General features: G+C 42.5%; 1 protein-coding gene across 1 annotated transcript in view; it reads right to left on the bottom strand.

The window, feature by feature from the left end:
• LOC149202322 (succinate dehydrogenase assembly factor 2, mitochondrial-like) overlaps positions 1 to 22,578 on the bottom strand; it is a 40,531-nt gene extending 17,953 nt beyond the window's left edge. The window contains exons 1-3 of the mRNA XM_089403153.1: positions 22,294 to 22,578; positions 22,078 to 22,194; positions 21,805 to 21,931 (exon numbers count right to left, since the gene is read on the bottom strand). Of these exons, the coding sequence (XP_089259279.1) occupies positions 21,805 to 21,931; positions 22,078 to 22,194; positions 22,294 to 22,409 (360 nt within the window). The 5' untranslated portion in view covers positions 22,410 to 22,578. The remainder of the gene's footprint in view (positions 1 to 21,804; positions 21,932 to 22,077; positions 22,195 to 22,293) is intronic.
• Between the last annotated feature and the right edge of the window lie 764 nt (positions 22,579 to 23,342).

Below are 23,342 nucleotides of genomic sequence, written 5' to 3' on the forward strand. Positions count from 1 at the left end.
AGCAAGCACTCTCCCAGCAGGTGAGAAGGTGCTCCCCCAAATGGTGGTGGTGGAGATTGTCCCCTTGCCGCATGTGGCTCACTATGACCCCCATCTACCTGTTGCTCTACATCATCCTCTTGGTCACTATTAGAGAAGACCTCAATGTAATGTGCCTTGCTCGCAGTGCATCTGTGACCCGATGCTAAGGCTCTTAGCAGGTGAAGCATAGCTTCCTCCTCCAGAGATCTCTCCTAGTCTCCTCATCCAACTGTCCACGCCCCTGGTTAGCTCTCGGTGGTGGGGCCTTGGTGTCATGGCCCCTGGGAGGAAAGGGAGCTCATGGTGGAATCAGTGCCCTAGTCTTGGGAATTGTGTCCTGCAAATCCCAAGTGCAAGACACAACCTCCTACAGCGTGGTTGGTCTGTGAGATCTCACCAACCCACATAAAGGCTCAAGCAAACCCTCTACAAAAGTGTAGACCCTCCTAGCCTCGGACAAGTCTGACACCATCACAGATACCCTCAAAAACTCTGATATGTAATGCTTGAGGTTGTTGGTCTGTTTGAGCTGTGTGAGCTCTCTAAAGTGTGCCTTTGGGTCCCTCCTGTCAAAACGCTCCACAAACCTCCTTGTGAAATCCTCGTAAGAGTTACACTTGCATGTCCAAGCGTACTCATCCCATGGAACCACCAATCATGGGCTTCTCCCTCCAAGTGTAAAGTGGTCATCTTGATGGCCTCCACCTCTATTGTCCAGCTGAGATGGAAATATGTTTCCAGCTTCTCCACCCAAGCCCTGGCTGTGCACTGTGAAAAATTCTAAATCTAACAAACCAGAAATCCTACTGCAGTAAACTAATTTGCATTACCTACTTGTGTTCTTCATTTTAACAAGTTATTTTCAGAAATATTCAAAAAATATTAATGCAAATACACTACAGCCTACAACACTATACAGATCAAGTACTGAAAAATAAATGAGACAACCACACAAAGGACACACTTATTTTTGGACTAAACGTCCAAGGAAAAACCCAATGCGGGAAAACTAGTGCAGCAAATATGATGGTTTTATCATTAAGCGGATTTCTGAATACAACTAGGGTGCCAAATCTAGCTCACCCAACAGAGAATAAACCTAGCAGAAGTACCTTTATCCGGAGACAAATATTTTGGCAAATCCAACAACAAGATGAACAAACCCCACAGGTGACTGCGCTGTCCCCAGTGCTGTGCAGTGATGGTTGCTCCAAGCTCTGCATTGGAACTGCGTCACCTCCTCTAGGAGCTGCTTCACCCTCCCAGTGAGCCTTTCCGGCTCAGAAATTGATTTGTTGAACTGCTACTCTCTCTGCCTCATAGACACCCCAACATTGCCTCTAAGTGACTGCGTCAACTCCTCTAGCCTCTGCGTCACCCTTTTTGGAGTTGTGTTGTCTCCCCCTGGTGTTGCTCTGCCTCTCTGCTATGTGTGCTCGACCTTGGACTGAAGTCCCTTTGTTGAACTGCCCCTCTCTACACTAGAAACTCACTTCGAAATTCTCAGCAAACCACGCCCCAAAATTTCGAATTAGCTCAAGTGTTGCTCTCTCTGTGTGTGTTCTCCAACTGACACCAAGCCTTCCTTTATACTTTTCCTCTTGAGAAATCATCGTGATCTAATCTCTAATCAATGGCTAAGATTAAATTAGACTTGATCCTCATCTCTTAGAAGCTTCTCACCCATATTTTCATTAATACCCATTAATATTTTAATTTTCCTAAGTTTAGACTTAGGAACCCCATTAAAAATATTAATTATTTTAATAAAATACAATCCGGGTGGAATTTCAACAAACGATTTCTAGGTCTTGGAGATCTCATGTGTTTTAGCCCCTCCACAAAATTTTGAAGCTAGAGCACATCCGATGCTACCCAAAAATCAACACTCCCTCTTAGCGAGGAATGTGCTCTAGCAATACTTCCCAGCGAAAGTATCACAATGATGCACGACATCGGTCCTCTGCATTGTCGATGCTCAGTCTGCTACCCTTCATCCACTGCATTATTGTAATCTGTACTGCTTCCCATGACACTGCCATTGTCACTGTTGCATCCGTACTGCAGCTCCCTCTCATTATGCTGCATCATGCTGCCCATAGCACTGCCACTGCTAACTGCTGCAATGCAACTCAGTTGCTGAGAAGTAAGCAATTAAAAAGCCACCCAAAAGATGACATGTTGGTCAGTCTGGATGCCCCTCGACGTTGAAGCTACCTCTGCTACTAATCTGTGTTGACCCTTTGATGCTACTGCGTTGTTGTTGTATCTGCTTTGTGCCTTCCGCATTGCTACAACACTCCACTGCGCTGCTTCAGACTTTGGCACTCTAGCTCTGCCACTGTTGCTCCATCATCCCTTGCACCAACTGACTCCTGTCATTTTGCTACTGTCATTAAGGGCTCCCATAGCCGTATGTGATCCAAGAGTTTGGGCACCTCAAGGATCCTTCCCTGTATGTAGTCCTCCCGACTACAGCTCAATATCGCCCCACCTCTTCTCTAGAGGTACATGAGCACTCATGGCGCAATCATCATCATCCTCTCCATCAGCTTTCGCTGGAGCAGCCTTTGAGTCAAACTTCTCTTCTTTGCCCTTCTTCCGAGGGCACTGCGTGGCGAAATGACCTATTTCTCCAAATCTGAAGCATCTGACTTTGGATATGTCCTTATTCTTTCTCTTTTGTTGCCCTTGATGTCCCGCTGATGCGAGAACCGCATCCTGCTCTTCCTCCTTGACTCTGATCCCTTTGTTGTTGCTTCCCGCCTTGGTCAACCGTCTTATCTCTTCCTGTCGAAGAGTTGCCCACATCTCCTCCCAACTGGGAAGAGAAACCCTACCCAAGACGCTTTGGACAAAGGTTTCCCAGTCTTCAGTGACTGCATTTAGGACAGTCCTGACCATAAATTCAAGATCTGGTGTAGACCCTACGAAAGTTCGCTGGTCACGGATTCTTTGCAACCTGAGAAGGAAGGGACCAATTTCTTCTCCCTTTTGCATCTGAAACTATCTCAGCTGACTCTCAAGCAACATCTTCCGCTAAACAGAAGTTCCCTCATACAATGTGGTCAAGGCCTCCCACATTTCCCTTGCTATGTCCTTCTCAGCAATATGTGGGATCACGTGATCCTTGACCCCGTCCAAGATCAGGTACTTTGATTTTTCCTGAGCCTCCTGAGAGGATCAGCATCAACTGGAATGGCAACCGTCCTCAAGGCATAATCCTTGATGCATTTTTTATCCAAAACTGCTAAGATCCTGGCCTTCCAGATGACGAAGTTGGATGCTCCATCCAACCTATCCTAATCCCTCAGTACGTTAATGCCATCTCTGCTCAAATGAATGTCGAACTAGTTCTCTTCTCCCTCTTTCATTGTTGCCTTAACAAACCTCGGATCTGGATTTCTTTGGCGATAGAAATCCTCCAAGGAACAAGCTCCCTCTAAATTTCGATTTCCTTCACAGAAATCCTTCTGCCAATCACTGTCGAACCGCCCCTCTCTGATCTCTCTTTGTTGTAGACTTCTTAGCAAGAAATCTTCTGAGGAATTGATTCCCTCTACTTTGCTTCTGCCTTACTAGGTATTGTTCTGCACCAACAGAATCAACACCCCACCAGCAACTCTAGATGAAATCTACACTGCATCTCTAGCCACGACAACCGGAAAAACAAGACTCAATAGTCTCTACGTTGGTCCAGTAACCACTGCACTGCCCTCTGCAGCAACAATGTCACCCAATCAAGCTGACGCAAGCTCTACGTGGGCCTCCCTTGGTGATTGCGTCACCCCTCCTCTGCTCTCTCAGCCAGAAACTGTGTTGTCTCTCAGGACAGTTGTCTTCACACACCGATTTTCCTCTGTCCTTTAGCCAATGGCTTCAATCCTCCTTGATCTGCAATTCCTCTGATACCATGTGAAAATTTATGAATCTAACGAACCAAAAATCCTACCACAATAAACTGATTTGCATTACCTACTTGTGTTCTTCATTTTAACAAGTTATTTTCGTAAATATTCAGAAAATATTAATGAAAATACACTACAGCCCACACCACTATACGAATCAAGTACTGAAAAATAAATGAGACAACCACACAAATGACACATTTATTTTTGGACTAAACGTCCCTAGAAAAACCCAATGCGGGAAAACCGATGCAGCAGATATGAGGGTTTTATCATTAAGCAGATTTCTGAATACATCTAGGGTACCAAACACAACTCACCGAATAGAGAATAAACCTGGAAAAAGTACCTCTATCCAGAGAGATATTTTGGCAAATTCAACAACTGGATGAACAAACCCCACAGGTGACTGCGTTGTCCCCATTGTTGTGCAGCGATGGCTCAGAAATCGATTTTTTGAATTGTTGCTCTCTCTGCCACACAGAAACCCCAGCGCTGCCTCTAAGTTACTACGTCAAATCCTCCAGCCTCTGCGTCACCCTTTCTGGAGCTACATTGTCTCTCCTTGGTGTTGCTCTGCCTCTCTACTATGTATTCTCGGCCTTGGACTGAAGTCCCTCTGCCGAATTGCCCCTCTGCACTAGAAACTCACTCCGAAATTCTCAGCAAACCACACCCTAGAATTTCGAATTAGCTCAAGTGTTTCTCTCTTTGTGTGTGTTCTCCAACTGACCCCAAGCCTTCCTTTATACTTTTCTTGTTGAGAAATCAACGATCATGATCTAATCTCTAATCAACAGCTAAGATTAAATTAGACTTTATCCTCATCTCTTAAAAGCTTTTCACCCATATTTTTATTAATACCCATTAATATTTTAATTTTCCTTAAGTTTAGACTTAGGAACCCCATTAATATTCTTAATTATTTTAATTACAATACAATCCAAGTAGAATTTCACCAAACGATTTATGGGTCTTGGAGATCTAATGTGTTCTAGCCCCTCCACAAAATTTTCGAGCTAGAGCACATCCGATGCTACCCAAAAATCAACATTCACTTGGACAACCCATCAAATGTGGGGAGGTACATCCTCCCTATGGTGCGTTGCAACTCTGTGTTCTGCGCATTGGAACCCCCTTGTACCACTGCCCTTCTCGTTCTGCTTGAGTTGACAGAAACCTGTAAAGGAGAGTGCAACTCGAAAACCATCCCCCATAGACCACCACTCCCGGAAATAGTCTCCCATAGGCATCTCGTCCTACCCAAGTTGCTCACCCAGTCCTGAGGGAAAAAACGTAGGCAAAGTGAGCTTGGTTGGCCCACTGAAAGCATGTGGGTGAGTCACTAGTGAACGGTGGTCGTACTGGTGGGAAGCACCATAAGTTTCCCCAAACAAAAATTCTCGATATATGCCTTTGTCCCAATTTTGTTGCTTGATTTCTTCCAACATCTCCTTCTGCCCTCTGGCCAAGTCATTTAGGGCCTTTAAGAGGCTATCAAACGTTACCTCCTCTTTGCTCTTCGGCTCTCCCATATCTACCTCCTCCACTGCCTGCTTTGGGGTCTCAATGTCAAGGGTGATTTCCAACTCTCTTTCCCTACTTTGGTACCTCTGCCTCAGCTAGGTCACGTTCTGTCTATCCTCCAAGGTCATAGAAATATTCCCACGACTGAGCCAAGATCAGAGCTCTAATACCACTATAATATTCCTAACGGAAAATTAACAATGATAAACAAAGCATACAATGGTACATGCAATACACAAACCCACACAAAATTAAATGTCCAAAAATGCACTAGAAAATTACACCAACGGAGCCATTTTATTATAAATCAACAAGGGTACATATAAGCATCAAATGAGTGCACCTGGGCTTGCCCAAGGCAAGCTAAACAAGTCCCAAGTGGAAGAGATGAGTGCCCAGATGCCGAAGCTTCAATCCCCTCAGAGTTTTGCACTAGCCCTAGTAAAACTACACTCTTGGTTGTAGTAGAACTGTGATTTGACCCACTTTTGGTGCTCAGGAAATTTCAGGAAATTAACCCCAGACTTCTCTTAAATAACCCACCAAAAGCCAGAAAAGGTTTGGTCTAGTTCAAAACCCTAAAATTACCCCCAATTTTAGCGTCCTCCCACTATTGGGGAATTCAACCCACGTGGAAATTCTGCTATTTCTACCTCCCAAAAATGTCGAGTATCCCCTCAAATTTCCCAGCCAACTCAGCTCCCAAATCAACAACCCAACCTCCACAATGAGTAGCCTCCCCAAGGACTGCACAGGCCCTAGACAAGACACCACTGCGCTGCCCAAAAGAAAGAAATCCAGCCTGCAGTGTGGCCTCTCCAAAAGCCCAGCAAAACCTTGCAAAATGGCTACTAATTCACCTTAGTGATGACCCCTCAAAGCCCGAAAAGATAGTTGCAACGTCACTTGCTTTCCCCAAGAAAGCGTAGTTCTTTTCTGCGCCCTCACTACTCCAAATCAAGGTTACTTGGGAGTGGGAGCGAGGAGCGACATTTTCAAAAGCTCCCGGTTCAAGAGCGAATTTTTATATAATATATATTTTTATATATTTTGATGCATATAAGTCAACAAAGCATGTAGAATGATGAATTAGATATAAAAAGCATAAAAACATAGATTCAACCATATAACATCAATCATCTAGAAGTAATAATCTTCATCAACCACGTCCACAAGTTAGTAGCATACAACATATCGAGTCTCATGATTCATCAATCTTAAAGTTTCAAGCTTTCAAAATTCAATACATAACATTTATCATCACTGATCACCAAAATTATATAAAAATTCTAACATGAAATGAAAGGTTACGAAATGAAACAACTTTCAACTTTCACGAAGCATCGTATTCATAATTCATTAACAATGAGTTATTATTGCCAACTTCAAACTTAAATTGTCATATATTGTTTACAAAAAATATCATAATAAATATGAAAGAGTCAACAATTATAAAAACTACTAGAAACTAGAAAAGACAAGTAAATCTATTATCTATTGCTAATGCTTGGGCCTCTTGCCACGAGAAATGTCTAATTTCTGAGCAGGTCGTGGTGGTCTTCTAGGAGTCTCCTCCCACATAGTCGCACAACCAAAACCAGAAGGCACATGCCCTCCACGTGAAATTGTGTATGGAGGCGGCAGCAGCAAAATAACAGTTGTTGGAATTCGAGCATCAAATTTGTCTTTATCTTCCATTGCATGCAAATAACCAAACGAAGCAGTGCAACTGAAGTATCTACTTAATTCAAGAAGCAGATTAGCACATTCCTCCTTGTGAGGGACCAACTTGTCTAATGCTTCCATATATCCTTTAGATACCTCTGGATTTGTATGGGGTTTGATCCTAACCCCACCCCCAGGTGCAAGTTGGCCCAACCAAGATGGAGAGTAGTATTTTGGCATAAGGATATACGCCAAGGCATGTAGTGGAACATTAAGTTTATTCCACCGTGCACACACACAATTGTGAATCACTGTATACAAGTTGGGATCATTTTCATGAACAATACCTTTTATTTGCTCCAACATATTATCCATTTGCTCATACACCTCCCCAATCACTAGTTTATCTGTATCTGCAAAACAAATCATGTTATAAATGGGCTTGGTGAATTGCAAAACTTCCCTCACACATGCCCAAAACAAATTATCAAGAGCGGTCTCCTCCACTTGTTCAAAACCTTACCTGTCAATTGCAATTGGAGCCCTGTCCTTTAATACCTGCCATTGTTGACTTGATACCATGCTAGCCAATGACTCTCTTACCTTCAAAAGGCGCCTGAAGGTGAGGTAATAGCTAGCAAAACTAGTCTTTGCAATCTTCAACAGCTCAAATGTTAAGTGACTGCAGAAAATCCCATGGGTATTGCTATGATTTGTAATAAATTTTATCATTTTTTTGCCTCTTGTACAAATCACCAATCCATTTGTATTGGTGATTTTTGTTCTTAATAATATCATGCATCAAAAGGTTCATTGTATGAACCAAATACCCAGACCAAAATATGTTGAGGTATCTATCCTCGATAATTGCTCTCGTTGCCTTACAATTAGAAGCATTATCAGTGATGACTTGGATGACATTGTATGGCCCAATACGTTCAATAGTTTCAAGTAATGGTTCTGCAATGTTGATGGTGATCTTGAACTTTTCTGAATAATCATATGTTGAAAGGAAGATTGCACCATTAATAGACACAACAAGAACACTTATCAATGGCTTGCCTTTTACATTTGTCCATCCATCAGATACAATGGACACCCCATGCTCATTCCAAGAATTTGTCATTTTACTCAAAGAATGCTATTTTTTCTTTTTCATGATCAAGTCCCACGGTTCTAGCCTTGTCGTACCCAAGGCTCTTGTATCCTTCGGGGGCATCAATAATTGCAGAAACCATTTCATGCCAATAAGGCAAGCGAAGTGTTAGAAAATCATAAAGGCAAAAAGATTTTCTTATATAGATAATTACTTGTGGTTATTGTATCTTTATGTTCTTCTTTTATCTTTTAGTTCATTAAGCAATTACCAAAACAATAGCACAAGAACAACAGATGTAGACGGATAGCCAGGGCAAAACCCCTATCTAGGGGAAAACCCAGTCAACAATTCTTCCTTCAATAGTTTCTCGAGATAATCCAAGACTCTTGACCTAGACAAAGACTTCCTCCACACCAAGTCAGCCCTCAATCCTTCTTGCAGATGATAACCCTTCAATAGCAACTTCGACCTAGCAGCATCAACTTGTAGTAGCAGCTTCGACCCAGCAACTGGTAGCAGCAACAGCTTCGACTAGACAAAGAAAAACTTTGATCTCCCTAGATACTCCTCCTGAGTGAGAGATAGATGGCCCAAAATTTCGATCTTGATGTCTTCTTGCTTCCAAAATTTCGCACTCTTTTACAGCCCCTTTCCAACTCTTCTTCAACTTCGCATTTCCCAGCTTCTAGCTTCAGGATATCGAACTATGAGAGAGAGTGAATTGCTCCAAATGAATTCGAACTGCCTTGTATATATAGCCTTCTAGTGAGGTTGAATTATCCTTCTTGAAGTCGACTAATATTCCTAAGGCCGACTTGGTGTGGAGGTGACAAAATTCATTTTTGACTCAAAAAAAAATTCTTTTTACATGATTCAAAAGCCCAAGAATGGTCTCTTTTAATGGACAATGACTCTAATGACTCGGAATAAATCCTAGAAGTGCTCAACAGCGACTTTGACCTAAAAAAGATGACCCAACCATGAAACTCATGATTTAATAAGTCATAATAATAATAATAAAATCTTCATTTTTTTGATAAATACATTTCATTGTGACTCAAATATATTTATGAAGACTAAACCTAGTTACATATTTCAACACTTCCTCTTAACTAGGGATGTATTCATAAGTACAAGTACAAGGAAGATCTCAAAACACATGAACCATGAAGAATTTAAGCACCGCAATGCCATGGACTAGATTCCTAACCAGGGCAATCTATCCAAGGTTTCTCAACAGTTTAGGCACCGCAATGCCACGGACTACCAAGGTTTCTCAACAGTTTAGGCACCGCAATGCCACGGACTAGATTCCTAGCCAGGACAATCTATCCGAGTGGGACTAAGATGAACTAAAGCTTTCAGCCTCTCTAGGTACCATCAGGCTTACTTGCTAACCATCAACCCAGGGATTTAGGTGTGTATCCAAGGTCAGAGCTCCATGACCAATGCCACCCTCCCTACTTCGGGAACTAGACATCAACACAAAGTGTCGGCCAGATGTCCTCCCAAGCAATGTGTCTCACACACAAAGCCTCAACTTTCCTGATTATTCCAATTGGTAACAAATCCTCCCCGATCAAACAGATCGGTAACAAATCTCTCTCATGTAACCAGCTTGTTATCAAACCTCTGAGAGATTTACATGTACAAACACAACCCCAATCAGTAACAAACTTTCAAAATGTTGTAGCGGCTACAACCACCCTCCAAAATTTTGCCTTAGCTTCGTTTTGGAGCCTCCCTACCAACCATCCTTAGCAACATGTCTTGCACTGCCAAGTACATAGGCTTCAGCTGAGTTTCAGTGGCCTGCCAGCCTGTGCATGTCAACTTGTTTGTCTCCCACCCACAGGCTGTCATTCCGAACTTAGTCATTTTTCTGGTTGAGATGCTCCCCTTGAAAATTGCGCAATTCTGGAGGGGAACCAGCCTTCCCTCCAGAAATTGTGCAATCCTGCAAGGCTCCAGAAATGTGCAATCCAGCCAGGCAGCCTTCCCTTTGGAAACTGCGCAATCCAACCCAACACTGGGCTTCAACTCAGAAATTGCGCAATTCTAACTGACAACCAGGGCTTCAGTCCAGAAATTGCGCAATGCATGAGGGACAGCCAGTCTTGCTCAGCCCAGAAACTACGCAAATCTCATCCTCAGGCTTGCAGACTGTTGCATGTGTTGTCAGGTTGACCAATTCCCTCCAGGACTGAGCAATCTTGATTTGCATGCATGGGTTGCTTTTCCCAAAAAAGCAAAAAAGCAAAAAGCATCCCTAGATTTTAGGGATCTATTCTTAGCAGCTAGAGGTTACATGCAAAGATCGTTTTAGAAACCTCCCGCCAAGTGTCGCTTTTTCCTAGATTTGTGGCATGCGTGTCATAACCTCGATCTTATCAAAACTCATTTGTCGGACGCTGCAGAGCTCATTCCTCACATCGATCTTGCAGCTATGACATCCCACATCGCATCTAGGAGTCTTCGGCACATTCAGCTCAGCTTTTTCAGGGTAAGTCTGCTTCTCATGTCTTGTGTTGCGTTTCTGTTGCTTTTTGTATTTCGCTTTGTGTAAGTGTTGTCTGCTTGATTTCAATGAACGTTTGTTGTCGTTTTGATGCATGTTAGCTTGTAGAAGCATTGTTTCAGTTTTTCTTTGCATCTCACTGCTGTCGCATGCATGACACTATTTCTACACTGACGGTCGTCGTCGCAGCAACTCGCTTCACACGCATGTTTGCTTTCCTGTTTTCTGAATCATGCACTCACTATTTGCATGCATGATCATTCACTCTTGTTTGCACTCAGCTTCGCCATTCATTCAAACTTCTCATGTTTCCAGTCACTCATTAGCAAGTCTGGGCTGCCTTGGCTCAGAGCTTCCTTTGCCCGGCTAGCAAATGCGCATTTCTGGAAGTGAAGGCTCTGCCTTCCCTCCAGAAATTGCGCAAATCTAGCCTAGCACTGGCCTCCAGGCTTGCATTGCGCAATTCTGGGAGGCAGTGCCTTGCTGGCCTTTGAAACTACGCCATGCAGTTTGTTGGTTTGCATGTCACTGTTGACTAAAATTGCGCATTGCGCAGTTTCAGTCCTCAGGAAGCGAGGCTAGACTGTGCATTGCGCAGTTCCAACAGTCAGTCAGCCTCGTGACAGCCCGAACTGTGCCTTGCGCAATTTTGGCAATCAGTCTCCCAGCCTCTCTGAAAATTGTGCAATCTTCACAAATAGTCACACAGGTATGTTGCATGTCAGTCCTCTATTTTGTTTTGGTTTTCAACTAACAAATTGCTTGCCATGAGTGTTGCTATGTCTCTAGGTATCACAGGTGTTCGTTTGCCTCTCAGCAATACAGGTACATGGCTTCTCAGGAAACAGGGTCAAAGGACACAGTTGAAAGCGCAACTAGAGATACAGTTGAGTGAGTGTCTATGAGCTTGCCTATCTATGAAGACACCAAGTTGTTCATACACAAGGATATCAAGATGAAATGGTCGCCGCATTGCAGAGAGCAGCAGCAGAGGGTCGCAGACCTACGCACGACCAAGGCAAGAGGAAAGTTGTTGACAGAGCAGAGGCAGAGCAAAGCTACAATTTCAAAATAGATCCACTCATGATGAAAGCAGCTTTGGAGATTGAGGCTATGAGGCGACAGCGCGACAGGAGGATTGCGCAAAGGCAAAGAGAGAAACAAAAGATGGAGGAAACAGAAAAGGAGTTGCAGGAGTTGAAGCGACAACTCAAGGAAGAACAGGAGCTGCGCAAAGGAGAGAAGGAAGCGCAATAGTTACAGGTACAGCAGGAGGCGCAACATGCACAAACTAGTGAAACTGCGCCTATACAGGTTATAAACCCATCCCAGCAGCTGGCACAGAGCAGACAAGGTGAGCAGTGTTGTCAATCACATGCACGGGTGTTCAAGAGCATGGATGTCATTGTGCACACGCATGCAATCCCATCCATTGGCACACTCACCGAGGCGAAGACGAAGAACCAAGTCCGATTGGAGTTGGACATGTACTTCGACGAGTTGATGCACATAGCCACCAACACAGACTTGGAAATCAGCACAGACACTATGCATCAGTATGTTGTTGGTCCAGTTGCACTCAAGACTATGATGGGCATGTTATTAGACAAGTTGGACGGAGGAGCCAAATCAGTGTACCCAGATGCAATGGAAGCAAGAGTTCGCTTTCAACGGGATGTCACCATTGAGCACACAGACAACATCATGGACTACCAAGCTTGGCATCGGTTCACCATCGTCGATCATTGCGAGGATGTCGAAGAGTTGGTCTTCCCACAGCTATCCGAGCCTTAATAATGCCTTGCATGGCTTACTCAAGCCTATTTTGTCTCACATGGGTACATATGCAGATAGTCAAATGTAACAGTCATATAGTAGTTGAAGAGTCATGACGGTAGGTGAAGAGTCCCAAAGGGGAAGGCCAAGGGTCACCCCACCCTTTGTTATTTATAGAACCTCATAACTCATTGTAAGGGCTTTTGGGGAGCCAAGCTTCCTATAGGTGTATCTTAGAGAAAGCTTGGAGTGTATTGTAACGAGCCTTGGCTTTTCCACAGTGCAGAGCTAGTATATCTCTTTAGAGAAGCAAGCGGCAGTGACTGTAACGTTTTGTTGTCGGGACTAGTAGTTGGACATGGTTGTATGTATGATTGGAACTTTCACTTTCTTAATATAACAAAGCCAACACGTTTCATGCATATGTTGTTATTGAATTTCAGTTGTCTTGGTTATTCTAATGATATATGTAACTGTTTACTTACGCATGTATGTATGGACTCTTTCTATATGTGTTTGTATGAATCTTATTGAGATGTGTTGTTGGTTTAACCATCACTTTGGATTGTTGGTTATCTTGCCTTCCAGCTTCTGATGTATCTTTGCTCGTGTGTTCCCTTTCAAGCTACGTGTTTCCACAAGTTTCTAAGGGGCGCACTCATTCCCCATTCCATGTGTTAGAACCCTTCATGCACCTTCCTTGGCTTGTTGCGCTGGTCACACCCTTGCTACCAACAAGGACATCCTACTTACCTCTGCGCGCAACCGTGGTCAAGGCAATACCATACGACCCACTGCTAGGACTCCTACACCAAACGGTTTGAGGTCTAGTTGGGACTTCTTACCAGGGAGATCCCCTGACATGTTGGCGGGTCCAACACCGTCAATATTATGGCACTAGAAGGAGAGCCATATGACACGTTGAGCCCTCACAATCTGTTTTGAATCTCTGCATATTTATCATGACTAACTACAGAGTTTCTCTTCCGGAGTGTATGTCTTACGAAAATGACTTTGAAGTCTCGGAAGATCTCTAGAATAACTTGTCACATAAAACATACGATGGTGGAGGCTACGTAGCCTTGGTTAGGCACGCAGTCAGCGTTGTAGGCTCATGCGAAAGACATGAAATCTTTGAAGATTACATGACCTGCGCGTTGTTCGCCTACACACTTCGAGGGCACCCAATGCATTGGTGTGCCACGCTGCCCGAAAAATCTATTCATTCTCTTTCTCATCTGGTCGCAGAGATAGACCGTGCTTTCAATCACTTTGACTGTAAAGCACTCAACAAAGAAATTTTGAAATCACAAAAAGCACCTAATAAATCTGTTGAACAATTTTACATGCGTTTTTGTAATCTTGCATACCGATTTCCCAAAGATGAAATTGATTGGGAATTTCTCAATGGAAGATTTGAGTATCTTCTTTACATATCCAAAAATCTGCAATTCTTGAAATCATTCGAACCCCGCTCAGCATACTTCGGTGATGGAGTTGCGCAATCACAGGCAGGCACAGTTGCTATCACAAGTGACTATCTGCCTTCACCTCATCGAACAGCTCCACCACCACAGAGTGATGTGGGAGAACATGCACACACATATGTTGAACTATCACATCCTCCCACCCCACCTGCTCTTGATATCTGCACAGATTTGGCTTGCAAGCCTGTTGGTTGTCACGTGGATTCATTCCCTCAACCTTCGTCCCCGCGTTCCATTGATCCTCCAGATTGTATTGTCTTGTGTTCTTTCATTCCAGACTCCACACTTGTTGTGAACGAGGATCAAGTTGTTGACGGAGTTGGTGTTGTGCAGCCAACTTGCGTTATCATTCATGATGAGTGTGTGTGGGAATCTAAAGAAGAACCCACGGTGAAGGATGACTCCCTTCCATCCGTGCCTCATTCGCTTTATCCTAACATCCCTTGTGATTCTTCCACTGTTGATTCCCCCTGTGAAAACTCATTTCCAGATGTTTCTACTTCCGATCGTTCACAGGACACATCGGATGTCAGTCTATCATTACATTGCGGAGAGGACACATCTTCCTCTGAAAATCCGTCCAATCTGTCATCTATCATTTCTGAAAACACAGAGGGTGAACATCCTTGTTTCTCATCTACCCCTCTGCACGATTCATCAAATCATGAGGATGTCGACGAACATCCCAAATTTTCTAATCGTGGTTGTCGTGATCTCTATACTTCTTCATTTGATCACGATGTTGATTCACTCACTATTAATATGTCTAGGCCACTGGTCTCCAATGATATACTTGTCGACGAAGTCGAAACCCCACAGGTTGTCGAGGCACTTCAGCCCAAGTTGATGGTTATGTCAGGCCCTCACTGTCCTGAGGTTGGTTTCACTTCCGATCAAGAAATTGTTGAAACACACAAGGCTCCTCATCACTCTCTGCTTTGCATTGAAGATCAACCAAACACCCAGATTTCGCTTCCTCCACTCAAATCACATGATCCCATTGCTCTTGCATTGGAGGAATCTTACACAGCAAGCACACTTGCGCGATGTAAGTGGTCTACCTTTCTCACGTTTGCTTGCATGTCACAGTCAAGAGAATGTGTATGCTTAACATCTGCACGTAGTGTAGCACAACACCATGGCAAGTCCACAGAGTGCATGTCATGCACTTTCACTCATTTCTTTTCTGTGGATGCACTTAAACCCGGAGTGTGTTTGTCTTCATCGTTATATCTTTCATGTTTGTTGGTTTGCGTGACTGTGCTATTCGCGAACCACGCCTTCACCAACATGGGTCAACCAATGCGTCGATGGCTGCATTGGAAGTATCACTTCACGTGAGCAGACCCATGCACTGTTAGCTTAGGAGTAGGAGTAGTGTTTGCTTCTTGTTGGTTTGCTTGCATGCATGTTTGCTTTCTTGTTTGTTTGTTTGCTTGCTTGCTTGTTTGCTTACTCCCTTTGCTTTCGCATTTGCTTCTGCTCTTCGCTCTTTTGTTGTTTATTGCTTGTTTACGTTCATAGGTTAGTTTCGCATGAACCATGTGCGACTCTTGAAACAAGTTGGGTAAAGTTATCAATACTTGGTTATCTGTCGTCCTGTCTCTGTATGAAGAACTTGTTGACTTCAGTCCATGATACACCAATGGAAAATACGTTCTGTTCGAAGTGAAGCTTGATGAAAACACAACGCTTACGCGCTAACTAGTATCACCTACTCCAGTCAGTTGTTTGTGAGTTAACCCTTGTCAACTCAGTCAAGTAGAGTAAGGTGAGGGGGAAAACCTTAACAAGTATGTCAGAGGTATAAACAAAATACTTCTCTGAAGGAACAACCTCTTATGCTCTCAATAAGTCGGGATCCCTCTTCTGCCTCCGAAATGAATAAGTGTTATGCACAGTTGTTGAAAAATGAAAATATGAAAAATGTTGAAAAAATGAAAAATGAATAAGGCGAAAGAAGAGAAATGCTACCTGCGCAAAGAGGTGATGCAAGTAACTCCATCGGGGCACTGACCACGCTCGCTGGCAGCGGAGCGATGCTTATGTTCCTGCGTGACTCTGTCGGGGTACTGTCCAGGTCTGCTGGCAACGGAGCAACACTAGAGATGAAACATAAACTCTGACTGTCATATTACTTTTGTACCAATATACCCCTCATCCCCAATCGAAACAACTGTGTTGACTTGGCTTGGAATGTGTGCTGACCGACCAAGAGCATGGCAGGTGCTACATCTTTCAATCAAGCTAGTGTGGAAATCAAGATGATCTGAGAATCGAGCAATACTTCCAAAGGAGTTAGACTTGCTTTTCACGAAACAAGGTCCATTCAGAGAGCTGGAGTTCTACCAGTGTGTCGCCAAGTGTTGTAGCGGCTACAACCACCCTCCAAAATTTTGCCTTAGCTTCGTTTTGGAGCCTCCCTACCAACCATCCTTAGCAGCATGTCTTGCACTGTCAAGTACATAGGCTTCAGCTGAGTTTCAGTGGCCTGCCAGCCTGTGCATATCAACTTGTTTGTCTCCCACCCACAGGCTGTCATTCTGGACTTGGTCATTTTTCTAGTTGAGATGCTCCCCTTAAAATTGCGCAATTCTGGAGGGGAACCAGCCTTCCCTCTAGAAATTGCACAATCTTGTTGGGTTGCCAGCTGGGCTCCAGAAATGCGCAATTCAGCGAGGCAACCTTCCCTCTGGAAACTCCGCAATCCAGCCCAACACTGGGCTTCAGCTCAGAAATTGCGCAATTCTAACTGACAACCGAGGCTTCAGTCCAAAAATTGCGTAATGCATGAAGGACAGTCAGTCTTGCTTAGCCCAGAAACTGCGCAAATCTCATCCTCAGTCTTGCAGACTGTTGCATGTGCTGTCAGGTTGACCAATTCCCTCCAAGACTGAGCAATCCTAATTTGCATGCATGGGTTGCTTTTCCTGAAAAAGAAAAAAACAAAAAACATCCCTAGATTTTAGGGATCTATTCTTAGCAGCTAGAGGTTACATGCAAAGATCATTTTAGAAACCTCCCACCAAATGTCATTTTTTCCTAGATTTGTGGCATGCGTGTCATAACCTCGATCTTATCAAAGCTCATTTGTCGGACGCTGCAGAGCTCATTCCTCACATCAATCTTACAACTCTGACATCCCACATCGCATCTAGGAGTCTTCGGCACATTCAGCTCAGCTTTTTCAAGGTAAGTCTGCTTCTCATGTCTTGTGTTGTGTTTCTGTCGCTTTTTGTATTTCGCTTTGTGTAAGTGTTGTCTGTTTGATTTCAATGAACGCTTGTTGTCGTTTTGATGCATGTTAGCTTGTTGAAGCATTGTTTCAGTTTTTCTTTGCATCTAACTGTTGTCGCATGCATGAAATTGTTTCTGCATTGACAATTGTCGTCGTGGCGACTCGCTTCACGCGCATGCTGGCTTTCCCGTTTTCTGAATCCTGCACTCACTATTTGTATGCATGATCATTCACTCTTGTTTGCAATCAGCTTCACCATGCATTCAGACTTCTCATGTTTCTAGTCGCCCGTCGACTGGTTTGAGCTACCTTGGCCCAAACCTTGCCTTGCCCAGCTAGTAAATGCGCATTTCTGGAAGTGAAGGCTCTGCCTTCCCTCCAGAAATTGCGCAAATCTAGCCCATCACTGGCCTCCAGGCTTGCATTGCGCAATTCTGGGAGGCAGTGCATTGCTAGACCCAAAAACTGCGCAATGCAGTTTGTTGGCTTGCTTGTCACTGCTAACTGAAATTGCGCATTGTGCAATGTCAGTCCTCAGCAGGCTAGGTTGTATTGTGCATTGCACATTTCCAGCAAGCCAGGCTGTACTATGCATTGCGCAGTTCCAGCAATCAGTCAGCCTCTTGACAGCCTGGACTGTGCCTTGCGCAGTTTTGGCAGTCAATCTCCAAGCATCCCGGTGAAAATTGCGCAATCTTCACAGATAGTCACACAGGTATGTTGCATGTTAGTCCTCTATTTTGTTTTGGTTTTCAACTGACAGATTGCTTGCCATGAGTGTTGCTATGTCTCTAGGTATCACAGGTGTTTGTCTGCCTCTCAGTAGTACAGGTACATGGCTTCCCAGGGAGCAGGGTCAAAGGACACCATTGAGAGCGCAACTGGAGATGCAGTTGAGCGAGTGTCTATGAGCTTGCCTATCTATGAAGACACCAAGTTGTTCATAGACAAGGATATCAAGATGAAATGGTCGCGGCATTGCAGAGAGTAGCACCATCAGCAACAGCAGAGGGTAGCAGACCTGCACACAACCAAGGCAAGAGGAAGGTTGTTGACAGCGCAGAGGCGGAGCAAAGCTGCAAGTTCAAAGCAAATCCACTCGTGATGAAAGCAGCTTTGGAGATTGAGGCTATGAGGCGACAGCGCGACAGGAGGATCGCATAAAGGCAAAGAGAGAAACAGAAGATGGAGGAAACAGAAAAGGAGTTGCAAGAGTTGAAGCGACAACTCAAGGAAGAATAGAAGTTGTGCAGAGGAGAGAAGGAAGCGCAGCAGGAACAGGTACAGCAGGAGGCGCAACATGCACAGACTGATGAAACTGCGCCTATACAGGTTATAGACCCATCCCAGCAGCTGGCACAAAGCAGACAGGGTGAGCAGTGTTGTCGATCACATGCATGAGTGTTCAGGAGCATGGATGTCATTGTGCGCACGCACACATGCGATCCCATCCGTTAGCACACTCACCGAGGCAAAGATGAAGAACCAAGTCCGACTGGAGCTGGACATGTACTTCGACGAGTTGATGCGCATAGCCACCAGCACAGACTTGGAAATCAACACAGACACTATGCATCAATATGTTGTTGATCCAGCTGCACTCAAGACTATGATGCACATGTTATCAAACAAGTTGGACAGAGGAGCCAAATCAATGTACCCAGATGCAATGGAGGCAAGAGTTCGCTTTCAGCAAGATGTCACCATTGAGCACGCGGACACCATCATGGACTACCAAGCTTGGCATCGGTTCGCCACTGTCGATCATTGCAAGAATGTCGAAGAGTTGGTCTTCCCACAGCTGTTCAAGTCTTAGTGATGTCTTGCATGGCTTACTCAAGCCTGTTTTGCCTCACATGGGTACATGTGCAGATTGTAACATGTTGTAAAAGTGAAAGACCAAGTGTCGATAGTCAAATGTAACAGTCATGTAGTAGTTGAAGAGTCATGAGGGTAGGTGAAGAGTCACAAAGGGGAAGGTCGAGGGTCACCCCACCCTTTGCTATTTATAGAACCTCATAACTCATTGTAAGGGTTTTTGGGTAGCCAAGCTTCCTATAGGTGTATCTTAGAGAAAGCTTGGAGTGTATTGTAACGAGCCTTGGCTTCTCCACAGTGCAGAGCTAGGGTTTCACACATTATCATCACATACCCTTAAGGTAGGGTTTTTCACAGAGAACCTTTCTAAGGTTCCACAAGAGTAATCAAAGATATGAGGGTGGTAGATTTTTTTAATGATGAATCACCCAATCAAGAATCTTTAAGATTTAGGAGAGCTAAACACAATGATGTTAGTAATAGTTTAACAAAAATGAATATCATGAAGAGAGCAAAAGCTTATATTTTAAGACATACCTTTGTTTCTTAACAAACCTTGTAATTTCAATGCTTTGTCTTGTGAGACCTTCTTCCATAATCCTTGAGTATTTAGCAAGCTTTTCCTAAACAAGGAAAATACGAATAGAAATCTGATTAGTATTTAGTACAAGCAAAACTAGATAAGGAAAAACTAAAAATGAAAAGGTAATAGGATACTTATATTTGGAAGTTGGTGAGGGCTCCCTCCAAGCTTGAGGGGTAGCTATAACCTTATAAAAACAAATCAAAAATGTTTTTCCAAAATATGTTAAACCTACAAATACTAGAAATCAAACAACGAAAATAACTAAGGCTTGGATCAAAGGACTTAGTAGTGTAAGTCCCTTATACCCAATTCTTCAGGTTTATTCTTCTTTGGAGATCCTGGTTTAGCAACATTGGCTTGGTCTCTGTTTCTTTTCTTGTTCTTCGGATTGTCAGGACAGTCACTTCTATAATGACTCATTTTGTGGCATTAGTAACATTCTATTTTGGACATATCGACCTTCCTTCTTGGCCCTTTTGACTTCTTGAATTTTCCTTTCTTGTAAAAGCGCAATATGCATTTGAAACCTTTTCTTCTTCATTGTTGGATACTAATGAAATTCTCATTTCTTCTTGGGTGCAAGCATTCCATAATTGCTCAAAGGTAGGAGCTTCTTTCCAACTGTTGAGACCTTAAGCAAAAAGAACTCCAAGTAGGTGGCAATCCCAATAATGCAGTAATGACTAGTTCCTTTTCCAGTACAATTTCATCTATGACTTGAAGTTCATCTCTAATTCTAGATATCCTTACAAAGAAGGAAGTCAAAGTGTCATCCTTTGTCATTTTTGTAATCTTTAATTCATTCTTCAAACTTGATACTTGACCGATGTTCTTAATAGTGAATAATTTTGATAAGGCTTCATACATTTCTTGAGCATGGTCTATATTTGAAATGTATGGGACAAAATTGTCCTTTATGCTTTATACCATCAGTGTCGTAGCAAATATTTATGACTCTCCATACTTTACTTTGTCTGCATCACTGGATTCTTCGGTAGGTTTCTTCACCTTTCCTTTCAAGACATTTCTAGGATTTTGTTCTTAATACTAAATGATAATGTCCAAGTCGGGTACCAAGCTCAACTCATTACTTGTCAACTAAAAATAAAACATCCCCAAGGATTTTGGTAACCTGGGCTCTTCTAACATGACACAGTTGTCTAATGTCAATGTGGCCAAATGACCTACTACACATCTTGAAGCCTATCCTCATCAACTCCACTTGTGGCAATTGATAGTCCAGCCAGCTAGCATTTAAATCTTATGCATAGGGTCTGTAGACAATTTCCAGGCCAGCTACCATTTGGATTTCATATCTAAGCCCTCTACTATGTTTTCCAATTTGATTGCACTCATTAAACAATATCTTGATATGCTTCATTCTGCGTTTTATCCAAAGGACTTCCACTAGAAATCGAGCTCCTATAGATCACTTGCCTGCACTTTTCTATATTGCTCAAGAGAAGCACCTTTTCATCTTACTTGATAGCTACAAACAAAAGATTTCTAAGGATTTAGGGTATCAAGTTTTAGCTATATTCTATCTAATGCGTAACTCACATACTAATCATAAACAATCCAACATCAAACAAACACCAGACCAGAAGTGATGGTGGGGCAAACCACCATAATGATGGGTATTCTTGTAGTTAAATTTTTGAATCAATTCTTATATGGCTTAGAGCTTGCCTTCTCTCAAGGCACATGAACGTTGACGTTTTTTCCTCTTGATTTTGAGCTTGCAAAGTTCAGGGCTCAAACATAATACGTATTTATTATGTGGGCACTCATATATTAGGCACCCACGTTCTCAACGTGGCTTGAAAGATCCACACCCACCTTCTCACCGTGGCTTGAAAGATCCATAGCATCTACTAGAGGCTAATAAAGGGCCATCCATAGACTACTGCTAATGCTCTGAAATTATTGGAGGATTCTCGGAAAATTTTCACAGGGCCAGTGGGTATCCCCCAAGTGATGTTCAAACTTAAGCGCCTTAAGATTGCAGGGTCTGTGTTTGATAAACCCCGAAACACATTTACTGAAAGTCATATTATTCCAACCAACATGCATCGTATTTTGATTCTTAGAGGCGTAAGGGACATGAACAATAGTCAAAAAAATCAATTCAAAAACGACAACAAAAGAACTACGGCCTTACCAGGTTCAGAACCTCTACAAGTGCTTTTATGTGGGTGTCATCTAGAGACTGAATATTCTCCTCCACCCATTTCCCAAGCACCAAATCAAGTTCCAGCAAACCCCTTTGCTTGCTTCTATACAACAACCTGCATCAATCAATCATATCTCCTGAATGAATCCAGTAATGACATTGAAACAAGATAAAATCAATCACACATATAATTTCGTATCATATAAGTATTCAGTTTAACCACAAGGACAATAATCAAGCGAGGATTGATGGGAAATTTACTGATTTAGGAAACGGCGTTTGTTTTCGTCAAGGATATGACCTGTAGGATTCGAACTCCCGACCTCAGATTCAGTGGAGAACCGCAGGGATAACCCTGCAGTTGGATTGCCATATTCACTGTGAAAACAACATAAATAAATAAAAAACAGCGGTTGGACGATCAATACACTGGAAAATCAACAATGATGTACTCTGGGATGGGTTGATTGACTGTACCTGCGGAATAGAGGGGCAAATTTTCTTGCCTGGGCGAGGTTGGGTGTTCGATCCGCGTTGCGGAGCAATACTGCTGCCCGTTGGCAATGAACGAATGCCCTTTTGATCCCAGCCATGGCTTTCGGTCGATTAACTCTGCCTGCCACTCCCGAAGAAATGTTTTGAAGTTCGCGTAGGTATGGTTATATACACAGCGTAAAATACAAATATGGAGCTAAGTAAGACACGATAACACCAGAAGAAATGTTTGAAATTCGCGTATATGTAGTGATACGTGCGCAGCGTCAAATAAAAATATGGAGCTAAGGAAGACACGATAAATTAGAAAATGGTTGGCCGCTTCGCTAACCGCTAAAAGGGATTTTCAGTGTGACGACCCTTTTTCCACCACAATTTTTTTTCAATGATCTTGAAGTGTGAGAATGTTTTTCTCATCACAATTTTTTAACAATAATTCTGGAAAATTTCAAAAATGATTCCAATTTTGTCAGGTTTAAGTTTCAAATATGATCGTTTTTAAGTAAGTTTTAATGTTTAAAAGAGTATGGAAAGTTGTTTTGTGGAGTATTTTAGTGTGTCATCCAAATTTTTTCTCAATAATTTTAAAGATGATTCTAGCATATGTGTTTATTTTTATATTAATGTTTAAAAGTAAGTAAGTTTTAATGTTTAAAAGAGTATGGAAAGTTGTTTTGTGGAGTATTTTAATGTGTTACCCAAAATTTTTCCCAATAATTTTAAAGATGATTCTAGCATATGTGTTTATTTTTATATTAATGTTTAAAAGTAAGTATTAAAAGGAGTTTTAGTAAGTGATTTTAGGTAGTTGTAAATGGTCTAATTTTTTAATATTTACTTAAAATATTTTTAATTTAAATTTGGTTTTATAATATTTTTAAAAAAATTATATAAATTAAAATGATTAAATTTTATAATTTTATTTTTATTTTTTAAATTAAAAGAAGTTTGAAAAAAAATAAAATTATGTTTAATAGAATTATTTCCATGTAGTTTATATAGGGTACATTTTCGCTCGGAAATATTGATTT

Source organism: Pinus tabuliformis, chromosome 2_1, assembly GCF_031772625.1.
Source record: "Pinus tabuliformis cultivar Carrire ecotype Pingquan chromosome 2_1, CPIR1, whole genome shotgun sequence".
In the NCBI taxonomy this organism is placed as follows: domain Eukaryota; kingdom Viridiplantae; phylum Streptophyta; class Pinopsida; order Pinales; family Pinaceae; genus Pinus; species Pinus tabuliformis.